The 12846-nt window shown below is 34.2% G+C and overlaps 1 protein-coding gene across 1 annotated transcript; it reads right to left on the bottom strand.

Annotated features, from left to right (window-relative positions):
- Positions 1-11003: 11003 nt before the first annotated feature.
- On the bottom strand, positions 11004-12526 carry LOC123242560 (calmodulin-alpha-like). Its single transcript, XM_044670390.1, has one exon. The coding sequence runs from the start codon at positions 12345-12347 to the stop codon at positions 12075-12077; it is 273 nt and encodes a 90-aa protein (XP_044526325.1). The 5' UTR covers positions 12348-12526; the 3' UTR covers positions 11004-12074.
- Between the last annotated feature and the right edge of the window lie 320 nt (positions 12527-12846).

The raw sequence follows: 12846 nt of genomic DNA, 5'->3' as shown, positions 1-12846 counted from the left end.
CAGAAGAGGTGGAGACAGAAAATTGGCCTCAGGGCAAAAAACACTCTTTAGCTCTACAAAAAGACCTGCCTACCCTTTTCACTCAGACTTGACTGGGAAGGAAGAAATAACTAACAAAGAAATGGCCACCAACACCCAGGATCTACAATCAGCAACTACCCAAAAATTTAAGAAAATATGACCCTGGATAATTTCTATGGAGAAAAACCCAGACTACAGAGGAGATAGCAGAGGACTACAAACAAGCAAAGACATCCAAACCTTCCAAAAATATGGAAATTAGTCACCAGCTCTTGAGGAGCTCAGATTTAAAATTATGAACTGAGTGAGAAAGATAGAAGAAACTTGGCAAGAAAAGTGGGAAATAGTTCAAAAAGAAAATAAAAGTTTAAAAGACAAAATCTTCCACTTGGAAAAAGAAGCCCAGAAATCAAATGAAATGATAACCAAATTGAAGACCAGAAATGACCTCCTGGAAGCCATGAAAATCAGGATAGACCAGATCAAAAAGGAAAATCAAAAGATCATAGCTGAAAACCAGTCTTTAAAAACTAGAATTGGGCAAGTAGAAGTTAGTGTTCTCACAAGATAGCAATAATTAATAAGACAAAGTCAAAAGAATGACAAATTAGAAGAAAACATGTGACATCTCATTAAGAAGATAACAGACTTGGAAAACTGGTTGAGGACAGAGAATTTGAGAATCTCAGGCCAACCAGAAAACCTAGAAATAAACAGAAAACTTGACATCATGCTAAAAAAATTATCCAAGAAAACTGCCTTGATATTCTTGACCAAGAAGGCAAAATAGACATTGAAATAGTCCAAAGATCACCCTCTTCATTAAATCCTCAACAGACAACCCCCAGGAATGTAATTGCCAAATTCAAGAGCTTCCAAGCTAAGAAAAAAATATTACAAGAAATCAGAAAGAGACAATTCAGATATCAAGGAGCACAATTCAGATAACAGGATTACACAGGATATGGCAGCCTCCACATTAAAGGGCTGCAAGGCTTGAAATATGATATTCAGAAAGGCAAGAAAAATTGGGCCTACTACCAAGGATCACCTACCCATCAAAACTGAGTATATACATCCAGGGAAAAGTAAGAGCATTTAACAAAATAGAAGATTTCCAAGTATTTGTAAAGAAAATACTGGAAATAAATGGAAAATTTGATGTCCAAATGCAAAATTCAAGAGAAACATAAAAAGGTAAGCAAGAAAGAGGGGAAAAACATTTTTAAGTGCTTGAGTAAGGTCAAATTGTTTATATTCCTATATGGAAAAATGATATTTGTAGTTCTCAAAAACTGTATTCAATAACTTAGTAGTTAGAAGAGTTATCCATAGGTAGAGGTTGGGATATTAAGTGGTTTAAGATGACTTGTTAAAAAAGAAAAGGGAAGGGGAAATAGAAGATGGCACCAAGAAAAATTTGAAGGAATAAGAAAAATAGGATAAAATATACTACATAAAGAGGCACATGGGAGGGGGAGGGGAAGAATACTATTATAGGGAGAGGAAGAGATTGATAATAGGTAATACTTAAGCTTTATTCTAAGTGGAATCAATTCTGAAGTGGAAGAGCATCTAGATCCATTGGGGCATTGTTGAGAGGGAAAAAACAAGGGAGGGAGTGGGATGGGGAGTACCAAATGGGATAGGAAAGAGAGGGGGAGGTAATTTAATAGATCCTAAAGAAAAATAAGAGGAGAATAAGAAGGAAGGGGTAAGAAGGGAAGTAAAATAAAGGGGATTAATTGTTTAGGGGGACTGATTAAAAGCAAAACACTGGTATAGAAGGAAATAGTGAAAGAAGGAAAGGCAGGTGGTAATCTTAACTGAATGTGAATGGGATAAACTCACCCATAAAATGGAAGCAAATAGAAGAGTGGAGTAGAAACCAAAATCCTACCATATGTTGCATACAAGAAACATATATGAGGCAGGTAGACACACACAGGGTAAAGATAAGAGGCTGAAGGAAAATTTATTGAGCATCAGCTGAGAAGAAGGCAGGAATCTCAATCATGATATCTGACAAAGTCAAAATAAAAATAAATCAGATTAAAAGAGATAGAGAATGTAATTACATTCTGATAAAAAAAGCAGTATAGACAATGAGGAAATATCAGTACTCAACATGTAGGCACCAAACAGTATAGCATCCAGATTTTTAAAGGAGAAACTACTGGAGCTTAAGGAAGAAATAGGTAGTAAAATTATACCAGTGGGAGACCTGAACCTTCCTCTATCAGATCTAGATAAAGCAAACAAAAAATAAATAAGAAAGAGGTGAGAGTTGTGAATGAAATCCTAGAAAAAATAGAGTTAATAGATATATGGAGAAAAATAAATGGGGACAGAAAGGAATTCACCCTCTTTTCAGCAGCACATGGTACATTCACTAATTTCTCAAATATACAAGAAGCTAAATCAATTGTCTAAAAAAAAATCAAGCCATCCCCCAATTGATAAATGGGCAAAGGACATGAATAGGCAATTTTCAGATAAAGAAATCAAAACTATCAATAAGCACATGAAAAAGTGTTCTAAAACTCTTATAATAAGAGAAATGCAAATCAAGACAACTCTTAGGTACCACCTTACACCTAACAGACTAGCTAATAAAACAACAAAGAAAGTAATACATGTTGGAGGGGTTGTGTCAAAATTGGGACATTAGTGCACTGCTGGTAGAGTTGTGAATTTGAAACTATACCCAAAAGAGCATTAAAAGACTGTCTGCCCTTTGATCCAACCATACTACTGCTGGGTCCATACTCCAAAGAGATAATGAGGGAAAAGACTTGTACAAAAATATTTATAGCCTCACTCTTTGTGGTTGCAAAAAATTGGAAAATGAAAGGATGTCCTTCAATTGGGAAATGCCTGAATACATTTTGGTATCTGTTGGTGTTGGAATACTATTGTGCTAAAAGGAATAATGAACTGGAGGAATTCCATGTGAATTGGAACAACCTCCAGGAATTGATGCAGAGGGAAAGGAGCAGAACCAGGAGAACTTTATACACAAAGGCAGATGTACAGTGGCACAGTTTAACATAATGGATTTCTTTACTAGCAGCAATGCAATGATCCAGTACAATTCTGAGGGACTTATGAGAAAGAACGTTATCCACATCCAGAGAAAGAACTGTGGGAGCAGAAACACAGAAGAAAAATAATGGCTTGATCACATGGGTTGATGGGGATATGATTAGAGATGTAGACTCTAAACAATCACCCTAATGCAAATAATAATATGGAAATAAGTTTTGATCAATGACACATGTAAAACTCAGTGGAATTGTGCATTGGCTATGGGAGGGAGTGGGAGGAGGGGAGAGAAAGCATATGATTCATGTAACCATGGAAGAATATTCTAAATAAACTAATTAAACTTAAAAAATAAAATAAAATAAAATGATACCTGAATTGACCCTTGAAACAGGCAAAAATTTATAAGAGATAGAGAATACATTGGAGTCATGTGGAATAGTCTCTATAAAATCAAGTCAATGAAAAATTGAAAACAACATTCAATAAACAGCATGTAGGTTGCAACATTGTCTTATTAATGACTTGCATGCAAAAAGAACTCTATAAGACAATACAAATCATACTTGACCAAAAGAAGGATGTTACTTTCCCCAAAATGACCATGAAGAAGGATTTCATCAATCCAGTACTCTACATGAATTTATGTGAGAAATGGAGAGAAGTTACACTGCCTATGAATAAAAAGATAATTTCGGATTACAATGATTGAGGATGTACCTTTACTGGGAACTCCAAGGCAGAGATCTCTACCAACATATTTCATTCTTTCTAAATAAGGTATAGAACGCTGTTTTCAGCCCAAAGATGTTGCGTAATTTTCCTTGATACTGGCAGAGTAATTAGTTAAACTCAAAGCTCCCTGATTCCAAAACCAAAACTTTATCTACCATATCATACTCTATGTGTGGTCTATTGATATCCATGGAAAATTATATTTTATATATTCACCAAATCTTCTGGAGAGGATTTTGGGAATGACTTGAACAAATATCACACAGCATGAGAATATATGACTAGGTAGTGATTTGCAATAATTGAATGTATACTCATATCAACTAAATGATAGATCCATGGAATACAATTTATTTACAACTTATAATTTATTTTTGGCAAGTCTGTTTTAATTTTCCAGAGCAAACTTGGAAAATTAAAAATCTACAGATTTCTTTTGTCCAAGGGGAATGTACAATTTACATGAATACACAATGAACAAGAATACAATTTCTTAATTTAGTGCAACAATTTGGGGTAGTAGAAATAGATTCTTTTGGACTTAGATACAGTGACAGCAGCAATTGGTGCTTAGTGAAAGCTCAATTTAACTTACTTAGAAGATATGTAGTTTTCTGCCTATCTAAGAACATAAAGTACATATTTAATGAAGGTAAAAGTGGCTAAGATGACTCATCAACTCAATTGTGCTTTTCCACATTTACAACTCATATCAGCTGCATCACCAAGTGTATCCTAGAACAGGGTGTGATTTTTTAAAAATACTATAACTTCTATGCTCTATCAATTTGAAGCATTCAAGTTTCTGTGTTTTATTTGTTTTTTTCCTGTATTTTTTTTGAAGTGGTAGGGAATATAAATCATTACTATTATTTCAAATACTGATGAGTTTCTTTCCCCTATTTTTAAATCTGGGAAATCTAAGCTGGTCCTAGGAGAAACCTGATTGATTTACCAGGTAGAAACACAGTATTTTTGGTTTGATAACATGTAGTACAAGTTTCAGAAGTCATATTTTCTCACAAATAAATGACTTACTTAGAAAAGAAGTGATTCTATGGTTCCCTAGATTTAAAACAACCAAAACTGTAAAAATGGACAAACAGGTGAAAGTTTCATTTATATTCTCACTTTGAGCAAAAAGCACAACCAAAAACATTCTGCAAACCAAATGCAAATTGGAAAAAAAAGTATAGTGGAGTTTTACTGGAGAAGGAAGGGAAAAGTATATCAGTGATTCTGATTTGGGATACCTTATTTTGATTATTTTTATATATTCTAGGAAATTACATTCTTTTACCCCTTAAAAATAAGTTCTCACTATTATTTTATCTGAAAGCTGCTCATTCAAAGGAGTCAACTATGTAGCTAAATTTAGACAAGGCATAATAGTGAAGTGAAGTGAATTTGGGCAATTTTCTTGCATTATGTAATTAAATTATAATATTCCATTTTTTTCTAATCTTTTACTTCTCCCCTCTGTCTACCTCATGTTCCTTCTCTCAAATGTCAGGATAATTAGTTCACCACTTCACTTGGTTTACATGGGAAGAGTCATAGTCAATATTCATTCACTGACCCTTTGCTGACTATAACCTCAAGTTATTTTTTCTTAATTACAACTTGCAAAAATCTTCCTCCTAAACTTCTTATGGATTCTAATCTTACTAAAACAAGAACATCATCACTATGCAAATATTCAACGGGTCAGAGATTTGGGAAATAGAATAGAATTTCCTGGATACTAATGTAAAGTTGCTATTGGAGCATAATCATAAGACTGGGGATTGGGGGGTACCATAAAGATCATTACTCTAATCCATAATAAAAGGGAATGCTTAATATGAAATAGGTAAAAATAATCAACTGAACCTTCTTGAAGGGAGCGGGAGGTAATCTATACCTTCTCTAGGCAGCACATTGAATTTTTGGAAAGCTCTTTTTACTAGGAGATTTTTGCTGATAAGAAATCTAGATCTTCCTCTTAAGTAGTATGAATTACTCCAGGTTCTGTCATCTGGAGCAAAATAATACAACTTTAATCTCTCGTCCACATCAGAACCCTAAAAAAGGCTAAAACTTACCACTTCTAATTTTTTCTATTATAAGCTAAACATGACAATTCTTTGCCATGTGATATAGATTCAAGATCCTTTACTATGCTGATTGACCTCCCCTTAAAGTCCTCTCACTTATTAATATTATTTTTAAACCATGGTGTCTAGAATTTAATGGAATCCTACGTGAAACATATGCTTGAAAAATCCTTGACACGAATCAGATGATCCCTGTGTTTCCTCTCCTCTATCCAAAATTATAGGATGAAATGATCACTTTTTTCTAGAGGTTCCATTTTTTATCTCACCAATCATTTATTCATTGTTAGTGAAAGTCAAAACCATAATAGAATTTCTATAATTAGTGAGCTTGACACTGTGGATGAATAGGCTACCTGAATCTGCATATGAGCAATTCAACAAAAGCTTAGCACCCAGAGCCAGCAAAGGGACCCCCCTGCCAACCCTGCTTAATCTCTTTCTGACAATTGTCTGATTCCCTTTTACCATCTGTGGCTGAGAGCTGCAGAAGCCTCTTCTGATAATTCACCTGAGCCCAGGACCTTTTGCCTGGATCAGGAATACCCTTGTGTGCTGGCTACTTTGTGCTCCATCTCTACCCCAGTGCACTAGATCTCTTGTGACAGCCTTCTAAGTTGTTTTGGGCTGGAAATTTACTTCACTCCACCTTTTTGTGGGTTATGTTTCTCCCGAATTTTTTTGGAAGTACTATAATGTAATTATAATGGTAATTGGGTACAAATTAGATGTTTCTGTGAACCTTCTCCATCCACCCTGTTCCTTTCTGATTATAAACTTAGTATCTGTATATTTAAAATATATCTGTATATATATAAAAAGTCATTTACCTTATAAATCTCGATTTCTTCATCTTTAATATAAAATGAGTGGTCCAGTATCACAGAGCTAGTATGTATCAAATGCAGAAAATGAACCTAAATCTTTTGGAATTTGAAGCTAGAATTATATCTCCACTGCCATAGACTGTCTACTCAAGGAATGTATGTGAAATTTGAGAAATGCTGATTATGAGGAGGGCCATGGGAATCTTTAATGGAATCAGATATTTTGTCCCAAGATGTGCATGCCAAGGCATCCAGAATAGAGCAGGAGGTGGTGGTTTAAGTATTTGGTGGAGACCCATGGAACACAAACAGAGCTTTTCATTATATTGTACAGAATGTATTCTTTATGTCCTTTTACTCATCCCACCCTTACCATTTCATGGAAGAGATCATGTATGAGCATATACAGATTATATAAATAGATGGACATAGATTGTATTTAGCAACCTCCTATTGGTTTTGTGCTTGTATATGCATACATATACATGGATATATAAAAAACACATTAATTGTGGGTATGAAATAATATGTAAATGCATATAAAATGCATCAGGTGACATATGTGTATATACAACATATATGTATGCATGTGTCGACACATGCATAAGACAAAGGAAGATTTGGAACACTAATTAGGGAATGTATCAGAAAAAGCTTTAAAATGTATTGCTGAATGGAAGAGAGGGATTTTCTTGAAAACAGAGGTCAAAAGGAAGAAAATTCCAGGTATAATTAATTATAGGTAAACAGTTCAAAGATAGAGAGACTGGAGATGAATCAACCAACCTCATTTAAAAGGCCTCCTGACTGTGGGAGGAGAAACACAGAGGAAAAACAACTGCATGAACACGTGGGCTGATGGGGATATTATTGGGGTTGTAGACTCTAAACAATAATGTAGATTCTAGCCCAACTATCAATAACATGGAATTAGGTCTTGATCAATGATATATATAAAACCCAGTGGAATTGTGCATCAGCTAAGGGGAGTCAGGGGGGTTTGAGGAAGAGGAAAAGAACATGAAATATGTAACTATGGGAAAATATTAAAAATTAAAATTAAATTAAATAAATAGATAGATAGATAGATAGATAGATAGATAGATAGATAGATAGATAGATAGACAGATAAAAGGCCCTCTCGTTTGACAGACACTGAGCTAAGAGCTGAGAATAAAAAGAAACAAGTAAAAAAATTTCTTTCCTCCCAGAGTTTACATTAGAATCCTAACTGTGGTTCCTAGGTGACTGAGACTGCACTTAGCAATAAGCTCCTCAGAATCCTGATCGAGTCACAACCTAGCTCAGTGTTGTCCAATTGGACCATTAATAGGTACAAGATACAGTACAGAATGTGTTCATTCTTTGGAGCAGATGATAAAGTCCAAATGTTTGTATGGTTTTCTTTCCCTTTCTCATTCCGATTCTGAGAGTGACTTTCATTGATGAAATCCTTTGATTTTTGAGTCATGAGCACCTCGAAAGCTATGTCTTTTTTCATGACACACACACACACACACACACACACACACACACATATATATATATGTATTTATACTCATATATGTACATTCTGTTTCCTTTGTAACACCAATGAAGGTAGCAGTTATTTCAATTTTGACCTTAAATTGTCATTGTTTAACATTTAATGGGCATTTAATTAGTATTTTTAAATCTTAATTGATTTGTTGTATTATGAACACATATTTAATTTAGGTGGTGAAGAAATGTGGAAAGGAGAAAACAAGTTATATGCTAAGAATTGTGGATCATGGGAACACCAGTGTTAAAAGAATTAAGTTGTGTGTTGTTTAAAAAACAGTGACATATACTCTACTTAGGAATAGTCTATAACATATTAACAACACAGTATTTTGTGCATAATAAAAAGTGTTTCTACATAGAAATAACTGAAAAAAAGATGTGGAGGCTGATATATCAGTAATCCATATTCTCACTTGGTATCCATGAAATTTTATACGACATAGTAAAAAGTTATAAGCAAGATGAGCAGATCTTCTGTGGAAGAATTTTAAGAAGTTGCAGGTGGGAATCACATAAGAGAAGGTGAGAATGTTATCACTGGAAACATTACTCTCATCTACAAGACTGAATATCCATCATTGAAGCATTAATATAAAAGAGAAAATGTTTTTTAGTAATTTATTAATTGTTTAACTAGTAGATCATTAGATGATTAATACACATGAAATGACTCTTCATTAATTTTTAGTAAGGAATTCCTTACTAATTTGTATATTTTTAGAATGTGTTTTTTTGGGGTTGGGGAGAATGGAATGACAGGGCCCAAAAATGCATAGTGTCCTACTTTTCAGGAGACTGAAAATCCAGTCCAATGGAAATAAGGGTTAGGTGATCCAACATCTTATGGTGGTCATTTATGAGTCAGCTTAGTTATGTTTGAGGGAAAAAAAATCACAAGATTTGTAGTTTGACACTTGTAATTTATATCTGATTTTATGTGATATTCTGCCTTTCCAGAGTTAGTTATTATTTGGAAGAATTGACCACTGTCTAGGGTCCATAAAGGGGGCAGAAAAAGTTTATTCATGCTTAAACATATCTAAGAGAAGATGGGGCACTTGGAAAACCTTTGATGTCAAGCTGTGAACATCTAAAATCATTCAAATATAGAGAAAGATCTATTTCCCAGTGTAGTGGGACAATAGAAAGGGAAAACTGGGTAAGAAAATAAATGAAAATTCCAGAAGGGGCTGAATTCAGGTAAAAGAAAATTTCCTTTGAGTCTGAGACCTTTTTTTTCTAACTGCCTACAACAACAGGACAATGTCAGACATCTTTTCAAATATCAAATTATGGAACAAAAGACACCTGGAGGAGAGTAACATTTTTTCCTTGAAATGGAGAGTTTCTTTTGTGGTTATTCAGCACCCAATGGTAATAACCAATAGCAACAAGACATAAGGGAAAGTGCCTTAGAAATATATAATGTTTGTGAGAGAACATTGTGGAGAGCAACCTGAATTTTCAAATGCTAAGTACTTCCAATATCATTATAACATTGCAAAAAATGTTTTTCAAATGGCTGCAAAATAAATATTTGCAATAGGAAGAAATGCTTTATTAAGATTACCAATAAAAAGTAATAATTGATCTAAAATTTTAACTATATATTATATTGGAATTATTTCTAATCATAATATCATTATTTCAATGCTACTTGAAATGATTTCTGCATTATTTAAGTCCATGCTATATTTAACTACTCTTAACCTTTATCTGTTCTAATTATATGGCTTTATGTACTATGTACTAGTTTATAATTTCCAAGAACAAGGACTACAGATTTTTCTTGGTGTTCTATAATGGAGTGCAATAAAAAAAGAGAGAGAGAGAGAGAAAGATATCGATACAGATCCATGTATACACACACACATAGGGAAATAGAGATGTGTGTGTACCTAAAACCATGTATAAACATCCATAATATTTGATATATATCCATTAACTAATTATAAAATGATTTCATATTAGATAGGTATATAAAGCTGTATAATTAGCTTATTAGATTAGTATATATTCATATACACATATATTACATAATGAATGATTTTTAAAAAGTGAATATTGATCAAAAGTGTCTATCTGACACTCTCAGGAGTTAGCAGATTAAAATCTATGACTCATTTATATCTACATGAATTTTGATTCAATTTGATCTTAGCATTCATTTGTTCATTCAACATACATTTGTTGAAGTCCTACTTACAAAGTACTCAGATAATCATAAAGAAAGATTTAAATATAAATATAGTTTGCAACCTTCAAGGACCTGACAGTATGGAAAAAGAGTCAAGGTATATAAAATAATTTTAAAATAAATGTAAAAATATTCAGAAAATTAACAAAGCAGGTACGAAATTTCATGAGAGTAACATGTACTGTGGGCATATGTGGACAATCCCAAGACATTCTGGGGTCTGAAATATGGAAATAAATAAGAAAGCCTACAGAACTTTTGCTTAAACATGTTGTAACTATAGAGACCTGTCTAAGCTATCCCTATACTAAAATTCCAGTTATACATGTGAATTTTAGTTCAGAGGTAAAGTTCCTCTCAGTTTCTATACAACTAGAATTGTAGGAAAGATTAAATGTATCACTTTGAAACAACTGAAAGAACATGGGAGAAAGGAAGATTTTTCTTTCCTCCACCTCATGAATTGTGACTTGTTTATTCCTTTCATTTGCAAGAGAGAAAATATTTTTTTTTAAGTTAATGGTCTTTTATTGGAAAAAAAAAAGACTAGCATTTACAACTTGGAATGGACATAAATTGTAATATCTCGAACAGCGATGTTGATAGTTGTGCTGAAGTCCACAGCCTACTCTGCCGGCTCCAAGTCATGGTACAGAAGATTTTAAAAATTGAGAGTCCAAAGATGCTCCCTTGGTGAAGGTTTCTTTTCAAAAATTTTGTGTGAACGGTAACAGCCTGACATCCCGTTTCACTCTAGTGCAATGCAGACAATGCTAAGCCAATAGAAACACAGACATGCCATCCAGAGTTTGAAATCATCATTAGGGTTTTGGAGCACTCTTAAGTACAGAAGAACCACCATAAGGGCTACATCATCTTGAAATTCTGCATCCTTCAAACATTTTGCTGCATACCATCCTGAGTTAAACCAATTTTACTTTATTGTATTTACTTTTTTGTTTTTAAAGTAAACCAGCTAGGACAATTTATACTAACAGATTGAACTAGATAACCCACATGGGTACATTTTTTTATTTTATTTTTTGTTTTTCTTTTTTTTTTTTAATACAAATGTCTGACTGTGCTCAATTGTCAAGCTGCATGCATGAAAAACTGGCCAGCCCAAACAGTGTAATAATCATTAGCAAATGGAACTTTAAGGAGTTCACTAAGTGCTTCCTTATCATTTAAGGTAGTAGTACAAGTACTTATATTGTAAAACTGATGTGTAACTTGATCTTTTGGGGACAGGACCACCAACCAATACATGCAGATTTTTTTTTTTTTTTTTGTGGACAGAAGGTACTTTTGACATTCAGTTTTGCTATACAGAAACAGAATGAATAAATGAACTTTTTTTTTTTTGCAAGAGGTAAGTAAAAGATTCAATTTGATTCATCTAGAGGGGGGAAAAAAGGTGAGAGGAGGTCTTCATTTTGCAGTCATCATCTGTACGAATTCTTCATAGTTCACTTGTCCATCTCCATCAATATCTGCTTCTCTGATCATTTCATCTACTTCTTCATCTGTTAGTTTTTCTCCTAAGTTTGTCATTACATGACGCAGTTCCGCTGCACTGATGTAACCATTGCCATCCTTGTCAAAGACTCAGAATGCCTCACGGATTTCTTCTTCACTGTCTGTATCTTTCATTTTTCTAGCCATCATGGTCAAAAATTCAGGAAAGTCAATAGTGCCATTACCATCAGCATCCACCTCATTGATCATATCCTGTAATTCTGCTTCTGTTGGATTCTGACCCAATGACCTCATGACAGTTCCAAGTTCTTTTGTCGTGATGGTGCCATCGCCATCTTTGTCAAATAGGGAGAAGGCTTCCTTGAATTCAGCGATCTGCTCCTCAGTCAGCTGATCAGCCATTGTGCGCGAGAGGGAAGAGAGGAAGGAAGGAGCAAATGAAGCTTCTTCTACCGCTTCTGGGGGGATCCTGCTGCACTAACGCTGTAAGCACCGTCCCTGCTGCAGTTCCGGCCTCCGAGGTTGCTAATAAGGTTGTTGTAGCTGTTCTTGCTGCTGCTGCTTCTGCTGCTGCTACTACAGCCGCCACTGCCGCCCGAGTAACGGAGCCACCTCCAGCAAAGAACTTCCCACTGCAAGCGCTGGACGAGAAAATATTTTTGAACGATGTAATTTGTAATATAAAAAGCTAGAATCTTATATTTATTTAGCTGTACTTTTAAATTGACCATATAATTGATACAGATTAAAGTTATCATCCTTAATATTTGACTGAATTTGAGTGTGTGAATTGATTCATAATGGATTTCTTTTTAATTTTAGGCAATGGTAGGGTCCTCAAGGGACTAAAGAAGTTCATTTTTCAGTGGCTTCCAAAAGACAAAAATGACTCATTCTGCCA

Source organism: Gracilinanus agilis, chromosome 3 (genome assembly GCF_016433145.1).
Source record: "Gracilinanus agilis isolate LMUSP501 chromosome 3, AgileGrace, whole genome shotgun sequence".
NCBI lineage: Eukaryota > Metazoa > Chordata > Mammalia > Didelphimorphia > Didelphidae > Gracilinanus > Gracilinanus agilis.
Note: the sequence above shows the minus strand (reverse complement) of the source record. Positions and strands in the feature narration are given on the sequence as shown.